Raw genomic sequence first — 20,217 nt, forward strand, 5'->3', positions numbered from 1 at the left:
CATATGTCTATGTGACTCACACTCTGGAGTCCTGCTGTGGATCTGCCTGTCACTGTGGTAGCCATGCCCACCTTGTCTTTGGTGATTAAGTGCTGCTGCTTGGCTCCTGTCAGCCTGGGATCTGACCATTCCATAGTGTAAGGGTTCTAGTTTCATGACAGCAGCTCTCATATTAATATCTGACCTACAGAGAAGAGCAACCACAGAGTTCTTCAGGGAAGATGGAGTTAGTCTTACAAATTTATTCCTCACAGTAATGGTAAAAGGTGTGTTCTCTGGACATTCCTGGGCTGGGTGGGCAGGTCTTTAATGGTGAGTCCATTCTAGCAATCCAATCTCACTAAGCTTTTGGATGCCCCACTCTACATTATACCAGGGTAAATCAGGTATCTTTTTTTTTTTTTTAAGATTTATTTTTTATTTATTTCTCTCCCCTTCCCCCCAACCCCCAATTAACTGGGTGTTCTTCTATGACCGCTTCTATCCTTATCAGCGGCACTGGGAATCTGTGTTTCTTTTTGTTGCGTCAGCTTGTTGTGTCAGCTCTCTGTGTGTGAGGTGCCATTACTGGGCAGGCTGCACTTTTCTTTCACGCTGGGCGGCTCTTCTTATGGGGCGCACTCCTTGTGCATAGGACTCCCCTACGCAGGGGACACCCCTGAGTGACAGGGCACTCCTTGCGCACATCAGTGCTGAGCATGGGCCAGCTCCACAAGAGTCAAGGAGGCCCGGGGTTTGAACCATGGACCTCCCATGTGGTAGACGGACGCCCTAACCACTGGGCCAAGTCCACTTCCTAAATCAGGTATCTTGGCCTCAGCATTGTAGGCTATCTTCTGGTTCATTTCAGCCAGCCATGAGAACAAACTGTTAGAGCCCTTTCTTTCTTTTTTTTTCCCCCCAGAAACAGGTGAGTCTTTTATTTATCTATGCAAATAAATGTGCACTTCCACCACTGCCTAATCATAAAAGACAAAATAGACAAAACAAAAATTAGAGTAAATATGGTGCTTGGTGCTCTGGTTGAGGGAAGGAAGATGGGGGAGAAAGAGGAAAGGCAATGAAATGAGAGACTTAGTGTGTTAGAACCTTTTCTAACCCTGGAGCTACAACACTGAATCTAGAATCTCTGCTTAGTGGGCCCATATCAATAAATTCAGCCTTATCCAACTTTATATTCCTTCCACCATTATCTCATACTCTTAATATCCATTCCCACATATATTCCCTTGATTTCTTGTCTACATAAATTGGAAATTCATGCCGTTCTTTTAGAGTCACATTTTGTACTTCACCTTTGGAGGCTTGTGATTTAGTCTAGTTATAGATCTTGAAGAGAAGATGGGTGGTGTGGGTGAGTAAGGAGAAGAATTAGAAGTCTTTTGCAAGCTAAATACCTTAGGGCACTCCCTTTCAGTTTTATCTGGTGAGACAGAATTCATCCCTTCAAGTGGTCTATCCTGGAATATGATCCATGTATAGTTGAAAAGAATGCATAGTCTGTTTTTGTTGGGTGAAGTGTTCTATATATGCACGTTAGGTCTAGTTGCTATAGAGTATCATTAAGTCTTGTACTTTCTTATTGATCTTCTGACTAGATGATCTATCCATTTTCGAGAATGGTGTATTAAAGTCTTCTACTATTAATATAGAATCATCCATTTCTACCTTCTAATTTGTCAATATTTGCATGCTATATGTTTTTTCCACCCTTTTACTTCAACCTTCTTGTATCTGAATTTAAGGTGAGTCTCTTGCAAACAGTGTCTAGTTGGATCATGCTTTTTTTCCATCCTGCTTATCTCTGCTTTAATCCATTTATGTTTAAATGGAGAGTTTAATCCATTTATGTTTAAAAAAAAAAAGATTTATTATTTATTTATCTCCCCTCCCACTTTTTGCACTCATGGTCTGCTCTCTGTTCATCTTCTTTTTAGGAGGAACCAGGAACCAAACCCAGGAACTCCCATGTGGGAGGAAGGCACCATTCACTTGAGCCACCTCCGCTCCCTGCTTATTGTGTGTCTCATTCTCTTTCCTCACTGTGTCTCTTCATTGCATTATCCTGCATCATCCTGTTGCACCATCCTGTTGCATCAACTTGCCTTCTTGCTCATTTTCTTTAGAAGGTACCAGGAACTGAACCTGGGACCTCCCATGTGGTAGGTGGGTGCCCAGCTGCTTGAGCCACATCCACTTCCTCCATTTCCATTTAAAGTCACCACTGATCATACAGAACTTTCTTCTTCCATTTTGCTATCTAGCTTTTGTAAGTTTTATACGTTTTTTTTTTCTTTTTGTCCTTCACTTCCGTTAATGCTTACTTTTATATTTTGTTTTGTTTTGTACCATATTGAGTGTCTATCTGGGTATACTTTTCATTTATTTTCTTTGTGGTTACCATGTAGTTAAATTTTAACATCCTAAATATATGACAGTTCTATTTGGTTTGATACCAACTTAAACTTCAATAGCATGCACATATACTTTTCCTATGCCCCCTGTTCCTCCACCATTTTTTTTACCTGTTGCCATTTATATCTTTGTACAGTGTATATCCAAAGACTTATAATTATCACTGCTTTTCGTGCATTTGCATTTTAGCACTTGTAGATGTAAGAAGTGGAGTTATGTACCAAACAATACAATACAATAATACTCGCACTTTAAAAATAATTACCCAAATGCTTACTTTTACCTTGGTCTTTGTTTCTTTGTGCTGCTTTGAAACACTGTCTAGTGTCCTTTTCTTTCATTCTGAAGAGCCCTCTTTAGTATTGCTCCTAGGGCAGGTCTAGTGGTGATAAACTTCCTCAGCTCTTTTTTTTTTTTAGTGCATTTTTTATTGTCTTTTTTAAAAAAAGATACATAGATCACAAAAAATGTTACATTAAAAAATACAAGAGGTACCCATATCCTCAGCTTTTGTTTATTTGAGAATGTATTAATCTCTCCCTCATTCTTAAAAGAAACTCTCCCTTGATAGCTTTTTCTTTCAGCACTGTATTTCAATGCACTGCCTTGATTCCATGGTTTCTGATGAGAAATTGGCACTCAATCTAATTATAGGACTCCCTTGTAGGTAACATGTTGCTTTTCTCGTTCAGCGTTCAGAACACTCTCCTTGTCCTTTGCATTCAATAATGTAATCAATATATGACAGGGTGGTTTTTTTTCTTCATGTTTGTCCAGTTTGGTGTTCTCTGGGCTTTGTGGATGTGGATATTCATGTCTTTTGCTAAGTTTGCGAAGTTCTCTGTCATTTTTCCTTCAACTATTCCTTCCTCCCCTTTCTTTCTTTTCCTTCTGGACTCCAGTAATGCATATATTGGTGCTCTTGATAGTGTCTTAGAGATGTCTTAGGCAATTTTCTTTTTTAATATTCCTTTTTCTTTCTGCTTCTCAGCCTGATTCCTTTCAAGTAAGTGTCTTTTCTTCAAGTTCACTGATGATTCTTTCTTCTGCCAACTCCAATCTGCTCTTGAAACCCTCCTGAGCATATTTTTCAGTTTAGCTATTTTGGTCTTTAATACCAATACTTCTGTTTGGTTCCTTTTAAAATTTCTATCTCTTTACTAAGACTTTCATTCATTCATTGTTTTCCTGATACCCTTGACTTCTTTCTCTGTATTTTCCATCATGTCCTTGAGCATTTTTTTTTTTTTTTTTTTTTTTTTTTTTTTTTTTTAAATGTGTTGTAATTTTTATTTTATTTTATTTTTTTTTTTTTTTTAATTTTTTTTTTATTGACTTTGTAATAATATTACATTAAAAATATATATGTGAGGTCCCATTCAACCCCACCCCCCCACCCCCCCTCTCCCCCCCCCCAACAACACTCGTTCCCATCATCCTGACACTTCCATTGGATTTGGTAAGTACATCTTTGGGCACCTCTGCACCTCATATACATTGGTTCACATCATGGCCCATACTCTCCTCTATTCCATCATGTAGGCCCTGTGAGGATTTACAATGTCCGGTGATTACCTCTGAAGCACCATCCAGGGCAGCTCCATGTCCCGAAGACGCCTCCACCTCTCATCTCTTCCTGCCTTTCCCCATACCCTTTGTCCATTATGTCCACTTTTCCCAATCCAATGCCACCTCTTCTATGTGGACACTGGTTTGGTTGTGTCCATTGCACCTTTATGTCAAGAGGAGGCTCAGATTCCACCTGGATGCTGGATGCAATCCTCCCATTTTCAGTTGTAATCACTCTAGGCTCCATGGTGTGGTGGTTGTCCTTCTTCACCTCCATCTTAGCTGAGTGTGGTAAGTCCAATAAATCAGATTGTAGGTGCTGGAGTCTGTTGAGGCTCAGGATCTGGCTATCACATTGTCAGTCCAGAGATTCAAATCCCCTAAATATATCTTAAACCCCAACATTAACTGCACCTCCAGCACATTAGCATGAAAGTCTTATGAAGGGAGATCCCATCTGAGTCCAGATTCATCACACATAAACACCATTTCCAAAGAGGGGCCATCTGCCCTGGTAGTTAACCCCATCGGCCATGACCATAACTCCCATGGGTCTCTTTAGCCCTCAAAGGAACCAATATCTGGGGGTTGTATCTGCTTTATCTGTCTCTCTGACTCTGCTCCTTGAGCATTTTTAATATCATTCTTTAAAGGCTTTGCTCAGTATGTCCACGTAAATTCTTGTCCCCTTCATTGGTGTTTTCTGGATTTCTATCCTCTTCCTTTTGGGTGGACGATCACCTGTTTGTTTGTCTTGTACTCTTTTAAAGGACACTGTGGGTGTGTATTTTTGTGAAGTACAGAGACCGGGGATTGAAACTGGGACCTCATAAGTGGGAGGCCGGCACTCAACAACTGAGCCACATTGGCTCCCTGAGGTGATTTATTCATTTGATTGTTCATTGTTTGTCTTTTGTTTCTTCAGGAGGCACTGGGAACTGAACCTGGGACCTCCCATGTGGGAAGCAGGCACCTAACTGATTGAGCCATATCCGTTCCCCTGTACATTGTATATTTTAATTGTTTAAAATATTAACTCTGGGATTTATTCCTTGAGATTTCTATTTCTTGGTTTTGTAACCAACTGGTGATAAGACAGAGATTTTCTTGAGCTTCAGCATTCATCTGGAAGGTTTCCCCAAGGGAAATGCAGTGTACGGGGTTTTCCCTGTTTTTTTCCCTAGGCTTCTTTCTTGTCCTGTGCTTTTGCTTATTAGTTGTTTTGGACTTTCTCTATTTACAAGAGTTTGGATATTCCCTCTGTTTCCCAGGAACAGACCTCCCTTTCCTGTTTTTTTAAGCCAGTAAGCCTTTGTCCCAGGCTATTTGCCTTCATAGTTTTCATTCTCCTATCATTGTCTCAAGCTATACGGTGTTCTTCTGGCCTCCAGAGTTTTGAGATAGCTGTTTCAAACACTTCCTTCCTGCTTAATAGTTATCTTCATGGAAGGACTGAGTCCTGGAGCTCCCTACTCCACCATCTTCCCACAACCCCTACACACTGTACATCTTAAAAGTTTTAGCTCTGGGATTTAGTCTTTGAGAGGTCTGTTCCTTGAGTTTGTATCCAGCTAGAAATATGATAGAGATTTCCCTGAGTGCCAGGAGCCAGCATAAACACACAAACCAGTACAAAAAATACCTTTCACAGTCTTTGCAACTTGGCTGGCCCTTTCCTTCAGAGTTTAGCCTTCCTATCAAGAACTTCAGCCTGAATGAATGTGAAGTGCAGTGTCCTTTGTCTTTTCTGAGTCTGTGTCTTGTCCTAGGCTTGTACTTGCTCATTGTTTTAGGAATTCCCTCATTTATTAGGTATTTGAATAGGCTCCCCCGCCCCCATGTGCTCTATTGCATGACTTAAAGCAGGTAATCCTTTCCCTCAGGCTTGATTTAATTGTTTCTTAAACAGCCTTAGGTGCCTCTAGGTGTTTCGGTCTGCATGGGAAGTTCTGGAAGGGCAAGCTAGGGATGACTTTTCTGGTTCAGTCTTTCATACTGCCACCCCATAGATTGGCAGTGACATATAGGCATTCTAGTATGTGCATAGAAGTTATCCTGCTCCCTGTTGAACAGGGCCAGGGGCCCACAATATGAGCGCAGGGTGGTCCCACACCATACTGGTTATGGGGCAGCAGAGGGGCCAGGAAGGGCAGCATGAGCTTTTCCTACCATTTAAAAAAAAATTAATTTATTGAAGTATATCACTTATACATAAACACACATAATAAGTGTATAATAATAATTATGAACTTATAAAACAAACATATGTAACGTCATACAGGACTCTCATAACTCACCCTACCACCAATACTTGCATTGTTGTTAAGCCTTTTTAACTAATGATTAAAGAGCATTGTCAAAATATTACTACTAGCCAAAGTATTTTCCCCCAACCAACCCTTATTATTACCTTTATATCATTTATATATTAAAATACATAAACAATTAAGTACATAGTTAAAGTTGTGAACTTACAAAGCAAGCATGCGTATCATCATACAGGGTACATCCACCCTCCACCAACACCTTGCATTGTCATGAGATATTTGTTACAAATTATGAAAGAATATTGTCAAAATCTTACTACTAACCATAGTCCTTATCTTACATTTGGTGTGTTTTTCCCCAACCCACCCTATTATTATTTTAAAATATATTTTTTATGACAGAAGTTGTAAACTTATAAAACAATCGTGCCCATATGCAGAATTCCCAAATAACACCCCTCCATCAACATACCACATGTGGTGGAACATTTGCTACAGATAAGATAAATCATCTGATTGTTACCATGTCCATAGTGTACATTTGGCTCACATTTTCCATACTGCCTCATTATCAACACAGTACATCTTTCGCATAGATTTAAGAATATTATATCATTACTGCTAACCACAGCCCATAGGTCACTCCAGCTGTATTTTTCCCATGCTTCTCCACACTCCCAACACCCTGCAGTAGTGATGTACATTTGCTCTAGCTCACAAAGGACACTCTAGCATCTGTACCATCAACCACAATTCTCATCCACCTCTTGGTTTACTGTGCTATTCAGTTCCTAGATTATTCTCTAACATTCTGTCAATTGGCATTTACATACCTAGACTACCATTTTCAGTCACATCCCTATTTATAAACTAGCTGTTACTCACTGTGTGTTACCATCCACTCTATACATTTCCACACTTTTACAGTAAAGCTAATTAAAACTTCTATGTACATTAAATGTCAGAAGTCTACTCAGTCCTCCTCTTAACTCCTTTAAGAATCCACCACTTACCACCAGGTCTTGAAAATATTTTCCTACAATTTCTTCTAGAAGTTTTATGGTTCTTGCTTTTATTTTTCAGATTTTGATCCATTTTGAGTTAATTTTTGGATAAGGTGTGAGATAGGGGTCCTCATTCCTTCTTTTGGCTATGGATATCCAATTCTTTCAGCACCATTTGTTGAATGGATTGTTCTGCCCAAGCTGTGTAAGTTTGACAGGTTAGTAAAAAAATCACTTGACCATACATGTGAGGGTCCGTTTCTGAACCATAAATTTGGTTCCATTGGTCTATTGTGTCTGCTTTAGGCTAGTACCATGCTGTTTCTACCACTATAGTTGGGTAATATGATTTAAAGGCTGGAGATGAGGGTTCGCGTTTCCTTTTTATGATGTTTCCGGCTACTCAGGACCCCTTACCTTCCAGATAAATTTGGTGATCATGTTTTCAATATTTTCTTTAATGTTGGTGGAATTTTTATCAAGATTGCATTGAATCTTTATATCAATTTGAGTAGAATTGACATCTTAATGATTTTTAGTCTTCTAATCCATGAGCATGGAATGTTCTTCCAGTTATTTAGGACTTTTTAAAAATTATTACTTAGGGCTTTTTTAATTTCTTTTAACATTGAGTTGCAGTTTTCTGAATACAAATGCTTTACATCATTGGGTAAGTTTATTTCTATTTGAGTTTTATCTGTCATATTTTATTTTCACCACTCTTTTGATACTTTTAGTTACTTTTGTTGATATAATCTTCATTTCTAGACTCTCTTCCAGGCCTCTATCTCCTGTCTTTTCTTTCCAGACTCTAGCATACCCTTTACTATTTCCTGAAAATATGGTCTCTTGGTTAGAAATTCTCTCAGTTTCTGTTTATCTCACCCTCATTTTTGAAAGACAATCTTGCTGGATATAAGATTCTTGGCTGGAAGTTTTTCTCTTTTAGTATCTTAAATTATCAGACCACTGTCTTCTTGCCTCCATGGTCTCTGGTGAGAAATCAGCACTTAATCTTATTGGGTATCCCTTAATGTTATGCACTGATTTTTTCTTGCTGTTCTCAGAATTCATTCTTTGTATTTGGCATTTGACATTCTGATGAGTATGTGTCTCAGAGTTGGTCTATTTGGATTTTTTTCCGGATGGGAGTACATTGTGCTTCTTGGACATGGATATCTATGTCCTTCAATAGGCTTGGGAACTTTTCTACCATTATTTCTTCAAATATTCCTTCTGTACCTTTTCCTTTCTCTTCTCCTTTTGGGACACCCATGACACATATGTTTGCATGCCTTCTGCTGTCATTTAGTTCCCTGAAACCTTGTTCAACTTTTTGCATTCTTTTCTTCATCTGTTCTTTTGTATGTTCACTTTCAGAGGCCATTTCTTCAAGCTCACCAATGCTTGCTTCTGTCTCCTCAAATGTGCTATTATATGTGTTAGAGGTTTGCAATAATTAACAAGCTGTAGCTCAATTTCCCCTGATATGCAATGGGGAAAGGCTAACCCCATCCCCCATAAGCCTACGTGTGTAAGGGCACGGCACTTCCCCACAGGTTAGATAAAGAAACCACATAGAGATGGGAGTAAAGGGAAATGGAAACCTTCCCTACCTACATATCAGAGGGAGATAAAATTCCTACAGAACAGAGAAACATCTGCTCCTACAGCATTCCAAGAAACCATAACTCCCTAACCCACTATCTTCTAGTCACTATCAGGGAAAGTTTTCATCCCTAGGGCTTCCTATTGGTCCCTGCACTTCACTCAGACACTCAACCCCCTCCACCAACTATCATTTCCCCGCCTAGGAAAGTTCTGTATAAATCCAAATCCTCCCTTCCAGGGGTGGGCTGTGGTCTCTCTTCAGACCCCCACCATGCTGGTGGGGGGACTGAAGTCTGTTTTTCAGACCCCCTCCATTGGGAAAGTTTCTCAATAAATACATTTTCTGCCTGTGGTCAATCAGTCTCCGTGTTCCAGTAAGAGCCGTATTTTCTCCAACAATATGATTCCAATGTTTTTTACATTTCATTTATTGCACCTTTTATTCCCATAACATCTGCTATTTTTCTATGTACACTTTCAAATTGTTCTTTGTGCTCATCCAGTGTCTTCTTAATATCCTTAATCTCTTTAGCCATCTCATTGAATTTATTAAGGAGATTTGTTTGAACATCTATGATGAGTTGTCTGAACTCCTTTATGTCATCAGGAGGCTTATCTTGTTCCTTTAACTGGGCTATATCTTCCTGTTTCTTGGTGTGGATTGTAATTTTTTGTTGTCTTCACATCTGGCTTACTTGGTGCCGTTTTTCTCTGTAGTTTAGGGCTTCCTGCCCTTTCTCCCTTGCTGGTTGTGCAGTTGGAGCCAAGCATGTAATTGGTGCTGTAAGCTGTAGAGGATCAAGCTTCCCTCATTGCGCCAGGGGCCAATGAAGCTTCTTCCACCTTTCTTCTTTACCAGGATTAGGGACAGAGTCACAGCTGTGTGGAATAATTTGAGTCATGCAGTCCTAGACTGTAGTTGCCCAGAGAGACTGATGAAACTTTCTGCCCCTTTCTCCCCTGCCTGGGGTGGGGATGGAGCTGCAGGTGTGGGCAGCAATTTGTGCCGTGCAGGTCCAAGATGACCGCAGTTGTCTAGGTAGAATTCTGACTTTCAATCTGTGCCAGCCAAAGTTACCTGCATTTACTTGGATAGGCTGGGACAGCGCTCCTCAGCCTCCTCCCTGCCAGAGGTGGGGCTGATGCCTAGTCTGGGGCTGCAGGATGATCTAGGTGGAAGAAACTGCTTCCTGTCCCTGTCACTGTGATTTTCGGTCCTGGCTTTCCCATAGGCTGGGGGCGGAGTAAAAACAGTGGCCACCTAGCCTCTTTCTGACCTGGGCAGATTCACACCCCAGCTGTTCCCAGGGTTATATCTAAGGCATGTGAGTCTACCATTCAGTTGTCAAATCGGTAGCCAACCATCTCCTCCTCCCCTGTTTTGGGGAAATGGAGCTTCCAATTCCAGCCACAGAGCAGCTCCTGCGGCGGCTTGTGCTGCCAGAGTAGGATGATCACTGGCCTCCATGGCTTGGCCAGTAATTTCCTGGAGATGCTGGTGCAGGTCCCCTCAGTTTCCTCCCTGCTGGAGGTGACACTGGGGCCTAGGCTAGAGCTGCAGTCTGACCTGGATGGAAAGAAGCCAGTCGCCACCAGCACTGTGATTTTCAGTCTGCCCCGCTTCCCCTCGTGCCAGGCACAGGGTTAAGATGGAGGCTCCCAGCCTCTTTCTGGCTTGGTCAGGCTCAAACTTTAGTTTTCTCAGGATTATACTTTAGCCCACTGAATATACTCATCAGTAGGTGAAGTTGGTGCCCCACTGTCTTTTCCTCCACCATTTTTGGGAAGTGGAGCTTTCATTTCCAGCTGTGGAACAGCTCCTGAGGTGGCTCATGCCTCCAGTGGAGGATGGACACCAGCCTCTGTGTTGTGGAGCCTCTACTTATGAGTCTTTTCAGCAGATGGTCAGTCTCTTCCTTCCGTTCCTTCAAAGATGTTGCAGGATGCTCTTCTGGCCTCCTGGAGCCCCCAAACAGGTATTTCAGCTAGCTCCACATAGCTCTGGGTGTTTACCAACTGCCCTACAGCAGGAGCTGACTCTAGGAGTAAGGATTCAGCCACCATCTTGCTGGTTGTGTCACCATTTTTTAATTGATTCAGCACTGGCCCAGTTATTATAACCCATTAACTCTTTTCAGGAGTTATTGAGGAAGATTGCTCTGCCAATTTTTGCTAGTTGTTCAAAGATTCCCTAGGGGACTAGCACCATGAATCATCTTACATTACCACCTTGGTCAAGCCTTATTAATTTATTTGTGACAAATATATGGATGCAATTCATTAGATAAATCATTGCCCTTTCAAGAAATGTCACTGAAACAATTAAATATTCACAGGCAAATATGTTCATATGCATAATTTTGATCCATACCTCATACCATATACAGAAATTAACTCAAAATATAGTATAGAGGCGGCGGACTTGGCCCAGTGGTTAGGGCATCCGTCTACCACATGGGAGGTCCACGGTTCAAACCCCGGGCCTCCTTGACTCCTGTGGATCCGGCCCATGAGCAGTGCTGATGTGTGCAAGGAGTGCTGTGCCACTCAGGGGTGTCCCTGTGCTGGGGAGCCCCATGCACAAGGAGTGGGCCCCGTAAGGAGAGCTGCCCAGCGCGAAAGAAAGTGCAGCCTTCCCAGGCATGATACTGCACACACAGAGAGCTGACACAACAAGATGACGCAACAAAAAGAAACACAGATTCCTGTGCCGCTGACAGCAACAGAAGTGGACAAAGAAGACGCAGCAAATAGACACAAAGAACAGACAACCGGGGTAGGGGGGGAAGGGGAGAGAAATAAATAAATAAATAAACAAATCTTTAAAAAAATATATATATATATAGTATAGATATCAAAAGTATGAGCAACAAAAGAAAAATAGACAAATTGGATTTCATCAAAAGTAAAAACATTTGTGTATCAAAGGACATTATCAAGAAAGTGAAAGAACAAGCTATGCAGAATGGGAGAAAATATTTGGAAACCATGTATCTGATAAGGATTTATTATCCAAACTATGTAAGGAACTCCTAAAACTTAACAACTGAAAGAAAAACAGTCCAATTAAAAATTGGGCAAAGGACTTGAGTAGATATTTCTCCAAAGAAGATGAATAAATGGCTAAGAAGCACATGAAAAGATGCTCAACATCATTAACCATTAGGGAAATGCAAATCAAAACCACAATGAAACACCATTTCACACCCACAAGGATGGCTATTACTGAAAAAATGAAAAATAGCAAATGTTGGCATGGATGCGGAACTGTCATGATTTCCTGGTGGAAATGTGAAACGGTGCAGCCACAGTAGAAAACAGTTTGGCAGTTCCTTAGAAAGTTAAACATAGAATGACTACATGACCTGGAAATCCACTTTTAGGTATTTACCCAAAAATAATTGAAAACAGGGACTTGTAAAAATATTTGTATGCCAGTGTTAACACCTTAGCAGCATTAGCCACAATTTCCAAAAGGTTGAAGCAACCCAAGAGTCCATCAATAGATGAATGGACTAAAAAATGAAAAAGAAAAAAAGAAAACAAGAAATAAAAGAAAACGACAACAAAAAAGAAAAAAAGTAAATGAATGGATAAACAAAATGTGGTATGTACATACAATGGAATATTATTCCTAAAAAGAATGAAATTCTGTTACATTGCAGCATGCATGAACTAGGAAAACATTATATTGAGTGACAAGCCAGACCCCAAATGACACATATTGTATGGTTTCACTTATATGCACTACCTAGAATAAACAAACACATAGCGACAGAGAGTGGATTACAGGATTACAGATTACCAGGGGCTGGATAGCAAGTGGTAATGAAGAATTATTTCTTTTTGGGCACAGAGTTTCTGTTTGGGATGATGACAACATTTTGATAATGTGTGGTGGTGTTGGTAGCACAATGTTGTGAAAGTAATTATTACTGAATGACACACATGATAATGATTAAAATGGAAAATTTTGTGTTGTATGTATATAACCACAATAAAAAAATTTTAGAAAGGGTCGTAGACCTATATGTAAAACCTAAAACTGTACAACTTCTGAAAGAGAACATAGGAGTAAACCTTTTTGACCCTAGGTTGAGCAAAGCTTTTTTTTAGGTACATCATCAAAAGCATGATCCATAATAGAAAAATTGGTAAATTGGGCATCTTTTTTTGTTTTTATTTTTTTTTTGCTTTTCTTTTAAAAGTTTTGTTTATGTATTTATTTTAAATTGGGCATCTTTAAGGTTAAAAACTGGTCTTTAAAAACTAGCCATAGACTGTTAGAAAATATTTGCAATATCTGAGAAAGGACTTGTATACTGTATGTATGAAAAAAACCTCTATAAGCTCAATAGTTAAGAGTGTTAAAAAAAAACATTGAAAACGGCCAAAATTGTTTTGTGATAAGTTTTTGAAAAGTCCTATTACCGGAGAAGATATAGGGGGGCCTATTGCTTTCCTGGAGCTGCAGTAACAAATTATCACAACTTGGGTGACTTAAGAGAGAAAATGATTTTCTCATCTCTCTGGAGGCCAGAAACCTGAAATCCAGGTGTGGGCTGGGCCACACTCGTCCGTAGGCCTGGGGGAGGGTCTTTCCTGGCCTCTCCTAGTTGCTGGTGACTCCAGGCATAGCTTGGCTTGTGGATGCATAACTCCATTCTCTGTGGTCATCTTTACATTGCCTTCTCCAGGATGTCGGTGAATTTCCTTCTGTCTCTTTAAAGGACACTTGCCAGTGGAGGTAGAGCCTTCTGGGTAATCCAATTTGACCTTATTTCTCATGAGCCTTAATTGCATCTGTACTGACACTTTTCCCAAACAGATAACACTCACAGGGTCCAATTATTAGGACATTGACATAGCTTTGGGGGGCCACCATTCAATCCACTATAGAATAGAACATGAGCACTTGAAAGGATTCTCAGCACCATTGGTCAGTATGGAAATACAAATAAAAACCACAATGAGATACAGCAACACACCTATTAGAATGTCTAAAATTAAAAAGTCTCAACATACCAATTGACGACGAGGATGTGACTCAACTGGAATTTCCATACACTGCTAATGGGAATATAAAATGGTATAACCTCTTTGGAAAACATGTGACTCTTTCTTAAAAAGCTAAACATATACCTGCAGTATGACCCAGGACTTCCACTCCTAGATGTTTACCCAAAGGAAACGAAAGTGTTGGTCTGTACAAAGATATTTACACAAATGCTCATAGCATCTTTACTTGTAAGAGCCCCAAACTGGAAACACCCCAAATACCGTGTTATATTTATAATAGGATTCAACTCAGCAACCAAAAAGCATGAACTACTGATATTTACTAACACATGGATAAATCTAAAAAAAGAAATGCTGAAATGAAAGAAACCAGACAAAAAAGAATTCATATGTTTCGATTTGATTTGCACAAAATTCTAGGAAATTTAAACTATTTATAGTGACAGAAAACAGGTCAGAGTTTGCTTGGTGAAGCAATTTGGCATTGTTTATGAAGTCCAAGAATAAATACTGGATTATGTTTGTAAACTGGTCTGTTCCTCTGGGCGTGTTCCCCTTTGATTGTATTAAGTTCAGAGGTTTCACTTCTACTTGATTAAATTATAATTAGGACTTTGATTGGGTCACATCAGTAGGAGAAAAGGACATGGCAGGGAAGAGAGTTAAGAATATTGGTGTTGGAGCCCTGCGAAGTAAATGCATGGAGAAGAACACAGAGAAAGAGAGATGGCTCCATAGACACAGCGGAGTCCCTGGGAAGACAGAGAGCCTGAGAGTCTACAGCTGGCCTTCTGGAGAGAGCAGAACAGCTGAACCCAGAGAGAAATGAGCCCTGGGAAAGAGACAAGACTTATCCCAGTCCACAGCTGATAATAGAAGAAGCTGGGACCATGGAGACTCAAGAGGAAGAAGGGGGAAGCAGATGTGGCTCAAGTGATAAGGCCTCTATCTACCATATGGGAGGAGCCAGGTTCGATCCCTGGGGCCTCCCAGTGAAAAAGAAGGAGAAAAAGCCATGCCTGTGTGGCAAGCCAGTGCCCTTGTGCTGAGCTAAGTGCCTGTGTGGTGAGCCGAGTGCCCATGTAGGTGCCTGCGCAGCAAGTCAGGTGCCCACACGGTGAGCTGAGTGCCCACGTGAGTGCCCGTGTGGTGAGCCACGTGCCCATGCGCGTGTCTACATGGCAAGCCAAGTGCCCATGTGGTGAGCCAAGTGCCTGCGTGGTGAGCTGAGTGCCTGCAGGGCAGCTTGATTGCCCACGAGTGCCCACGTGGTAAGCCAAGTGCCCACGCGAGTGTCCACATGGTGAGCCAAGTGCCCATATGACGAGCCAAGTGCCTGCGCCATGAGCCTAATGCCCGCATGGCAGGCTGAGTGCCCACATGAGTGCCTGCATGGTGAGCCAGTGCCCACACAACAAGCCAGTGCCCATATGGTGAGCCGAGTGCCTGTGTGAGTGCCTGCATGGCAAGCCAGTGCCTGCGGAGCAAGCCGAGTGCCCGCATAGTGAGACAGTGGCCACACAAGTAAGTCACACAGCAAGATGGTGACGCAACAAAAGGGAGATGAAGTGGACAGTCAAGGTGAAGTACAGCAGAGACCAGGAATTGAGGTGGCACAATTGACAGGGAAACTCTCTCCGCATCAGAGGTCCCCAGGATCAAATCCCAGTGAATCCTTGAGGAGAAAGACAAGAAGACAAAAAGAGAGTAATAGATACAGAAGATCACACAGTGAATGGACACAGACAGCAAAAACAGCAGGGCAAGGGAGAGGGAGAGGGAGGGGGAGAGGAGGGGGGAAAAAGAGGAAGAAGGAAGGCTGGACCCTTGCAGACATTGCTTGCCATCTTGCTCCAAAACGTGGCCAATAAGGAAACAGACTTGGCCCAGTGTTTAGGGCGTCCGTCTACCACATGGGAGGCCCGGGGTTTGAACCGTGTGCAGCTGGCCCATGCGCAGTGCTGATGCGCGCAAGGAGTGCCCTGCCACGCAGGGGTGTCCCCCCGCGTAGGGGAGCCCCACGCGCAAGGAGTGCGCCCCGTAAGGAGAGCTGCCCTGTGCGAAAGAAAGTGCAGCCTGCCCAGGAATGGTGCCACCCACACGGAGAAATGACCCAACAAGATGACGCAACAGAAAGAAACACAGATTCCCGTGCCACTGACAACAACAGAAGAGGACGAAGAAATAAGACGCAGCGAATAGACACAGAGAACAGACAACCGGGATGGGAGGGAAGGGAGAGAAATAAATAAATATTAAAAAAAAAAAACGAAAACAAACGTGGCCAATAACTTTGGGTGAGAAAGTACCTCATATTGTACCTTGAGTTGTACCCTTAAGGGTCTTGTGACTGTAAGCTTCTACCCCAAATAAATATCCTTTATAAAACCCAACAGATTGCTGGTACTTTGCACCAGCACCCCTTTGGCTGACTAATGCACTTGGCATTGAGGAAGGGGGTAGGTGGGACAGCGGGATTATAAAGGAGCACAGGTAACTTTTGGAGGTGATAGGTAAGTTCTCCAGCTTGATCTTGTGATGATTTCACAAGTATAAATTTGTCAAAATTTACTAAATTGTACGCTTTAAAGATGTTAAATTTATTGTATACTTATTATACCTAATAAAACTCTAGGTGTATTTTTAAAAAGAGGAGGGAGGAAAAAATGTTAGGGAACGGGATAGGACAAGTTGTTAAACTCTTGTTGACTTCTGTTTTTCCTTCCCTTACCACTGCAGTTGTTTCCATTCCGTTTCCTTTAACAGACTAGGGTCCCTAGTCTTATTAAGGTAAGGAAAATAAAAAATATCTAGTGACAAAGGCTGATGAGGCGGTGGTGAAGCTGTTACATTCTCACCTTACAGGTGCCACTTAAATTGGTAAAGCAGCTTTGGAAAACAATCCACTAGTCCTACTTCCAGAAGGTTATACTAAGGAAATATTTTAAAAATAAACTGCTTGGTGAATTATTTCAAACAGCAGGAAGAAACACAAAATGTGAGGAAATGATTAGGTGGTTTGTGGTATATCTGCTAAAGAAATGCAAACCAATGCTAAGTAGTAACACAAATACCTATGATACAGTATGTTAAAGCTTAGACTGTCTACTCTGTCCATACAATTAGTTTAGAACTATGTATTCATATGGGAAAGGCAACAGAGAAATGAAAGTTTGTTAGGATATCAGGATTTAGATTGAATTTTTAGTTAAATTTCCAGTAGCGTTGCTATAATGTGACTTGTCCAATAAAAAATAGAGGAATAAAGACAGAATAAAACAAATTAGCGGATGTGTCTTAATATGCAGTTTCCATAGTGCACTACTGACGTTTGTAAGCAGGGTCCAATGTTTCAGGTTATGTGATACAAAGATGCACTTACTTCCCGTCTCTACAAATGTCCCATTCAAATGACAGCAAAGTTTTTAAAAAGACATAAATACGTAAAAAGAATAAGGAAGGAGAAAATAAAAAAGTTTTTGAAAACTAGAAAGCAGAAGAAAAACACTGACTCAGAACCTGGAGGCTGGGAAAGCTGACAGCAAGCTGATTTACACTGTGGATTCCCCAAGAGTATAAATTGCCAGCAACAGCTTCTAGAACACTGGCAGCAAGTAAAAGGTACAAGAGTCTTTGCTGGGGACTCTGACCAGCCCATGAGAAAAGACCTAAAGATGAACTGACAGAGAAGACCAGGCAACAGACCACCCTCCACGCACAGAGTTTAGGATTGACCTTAAGTGCATCGTTTTGACATGAAATGTCAAGGACAGCCAGTCATTTGAGGAAAACCCCGAAGAAATAGGAGGACAGAGAAATAATTCAAGAAAATTCCCCAGACAGAAGGAAATGAGTTTCTAGATTGAAAAAGCCCACTAACCATCCAACCCAAAGGATGCAAATAGACTCTCACCAAGGCACAGAATTTTGAAAATGTAGGGCAATGATTACAAAGAAAACATCCAACAAGGGTCTATAAAGAATAAAGAATGGCTTTTATATGAAAAATCAGTCCTCAGTCATAGTAGCCTCATTTTTTTGTTTGTTTTTGTTTTGTGTTTTAGTAGCCTCATTTTAAATGCTTAGTAGCCACAGGTGGCGAATGGCTACTGGATTGGCTGGCAGAGATGGAGAACATTTCCATCGTTGCAGACTGTCCCATTGGACAGCCTACCTTATGCACCTCTGTTTCTCATTTATAGTAAGACTTTTCCGAAATTGTATGTCCTACCTACTTTCATGTTGGCCAATTTTCCTTGATTTCATTTTTTAATACACTTTATTTTTAAAGAAGTTTTAGATTACAGAAAAGTTGCATGGAAAGTATAGGGGATTTCCATATATAACCCACCCCTCCCCCATTGATTTCATTTTGTTGTAAGATGAATACGTATTTTCTTTTTAAGGTGTGCTTGTATCGACATCACTGTTTTTATTTTGTTTTACAGCTGTTTTTTCAGCAATGATATTTGAGACTCTTACAAATCAAGAGCTGCCTGTGATCAAGTGTGTTTTAATCAGTCATAAGGATAATGATTCTTCAGTGGGGATGTCATCATCATATCCCACGGTAAAATTGTATTAACATTTCAGCTTTAAACTATATAGATTGTTATAGATTTATGATGTTAAATTTAGGCCCCACGGGTACTAAAAAGAAAATATCGGAGTATACGCAAATTTATTGAGACAGAAATTTCCGGTGGCAGGGGTGGGCAGACGGGGAATGAGGAGTCAATGCGCAGTGGGTGCAGGGTTTCTCTTTGGGGAGATGGAAACATTTTAGTAATGGAAGGTGGTAAGGGCACTGCAGTATTGGGAATGCGAATAACCCCCTTAAATGGTATGCTTGGGGTGTTTGACATGGGAAAGTTTACATTGTGTAGGTGTTCACAATTTTTAAAAGTAAGAAAGAAAGAGCAACTAAAGAAACAATGACAATCAATTGCAATACATGATCCTGGATGGGATCTAACAAGAGAGGAGAAAAGGCTCAAAGGAACATTATTGGGACATATGAAACAAATGGAATATAGACTGGAAGATTTACATCAACGTCAAATTTCTTGAACGTGGTAATTGCACTTAAGGTGATTACATAAGTGAATATCCTTATTCTTAGGAAACGAACATGGCAGTATTGAGTGTGCAAGGAGAATGATGTATACAACTTAAAGTCAAGTGTTCAGAAGATAGGTAGGGAGGTAGGTAGAGAGAGAGAGAATGATAAGTAAATGTGGTAAAAAGTTAAAATTGGTGGCTCTGGGGATCTGAAGGGAGTAAAGATATATTCAAATTCTCTGTAAGGGGTTTGTTTTATTTTTGTAACTGTCCTGTAAATTTGAGCGTATTTTAAAATAAAAGGTTAAAAATAAAAATAAAGTTTAGAAAATTATGGCTTTAGATATTTTTCTCTAGAGCCCATTCTTTGTAAACTATCAAAACCTACTGTGGCTACATTGACTTTCTTGTCATATATTTAAATATATCATGGACCCATATCTGATGCAGATGCAGCATCTATACTCATAGCCACCTGGTAGCCCTTTCCACCAAGAGCTGTGTCCTCCTTTGGCGTGGCTTCTGGGAGGTCCCTGATACCTAGCATGAATAGGGAACAGGAATTTACCATTTTTAATTTTTTTGTCTATTGCTTGTTTTTGGTCCTCTGTCCCTCAATTTTTAAAGACTTCTTAATTTAATGGGTATTAGCCCTGTATCTGTGGCACGTGCTTTGAATATTTTCTCCTACACTGTCAGTTGCCCTTTGACTCCGTTTTGTCCCCTTCTTTTAAGATCTAACTCGATGGCTGCAGGTCAGTGAAACATCCCTAGAGTCCCAGCTGGAAATTGCCTCTCCTTCCTCCGAAGTCCCAGAGCACTTCATTTTTTTACCTTTCAAATAGTTGGCATCTCTCCATGGGGTGCATCATATTTCAGCGTGTGCTTTGACTACTAGACACAAAACCCTCTAATATCGGTATCTTTCTTTTCTGGCCTCCTAATTCCCAGCAGAGTGTCCAGCACTTATGAGATATTGAATAAGTGAACTTATCAGATATTTACTGAATAAGTAAGCAAACAAAACCAGAAATCCAGTTTATGACCGATAGCGCTTTGCCTGGAGGGGGTGAGTGTGCGCCGGCACACGTGTGGTGCACGTGCCTCACTCGCACACACTGGGAGGTAGGACAGGGGTCCAGCGATGGAAGTAGCCCCCACAACCTCCTCTCACTCTATCTCAGGCATTGAAAGCAGGAGGGAGTGCAGTGGCCACCCTGAACCTGTGGGGACTTCTGCCCAGAAAATAATGTGGTTTTTCAAGTCCCTCT

General features: G+C 41.0%; 1 protein-coding gene across 3 annotated transcripts in view; it reads left to right on the plus strand.

Moving 5' to 3' along the window:
• Window positions 1–20,217, plus strand: part of FLT3 (fms related receptor tyrosine kinase 3) — a 147,627-nt gene that overhangs the window by 73,688 nt on the left and 53,722 nt on the right. For all 3 annotated transcript variants that reach the window (XM_004458527.5, XM_023588787.3, XM_023588786.3), the window contains exon 2: window positions 18,334–18,455. In XM_004458527.5, coding sequence (XP_004458584.2) covers window positions 18,334–18,455 — 122 coding nt within the window. The remainder of the gene's footprint in view (window positions 1–18,333; window positions 18,456–20,217) is intronic.

Source organism: Dasypus novemcinctus, chromosome 15 (assembly GCF_030445035.2).
Source record: "Dasypus novemcinctus isolate mDasNov1 chromosome 15, mDasNov1.1.hap2, whole genome shotgun sequence".
Classification (NCBI taxonomy): Eukaryota; Metazoa; Chordata; class Mammalia; order Cingulata; family Dasypodidae; genus Dasypus; species Dasypus novemcinctus.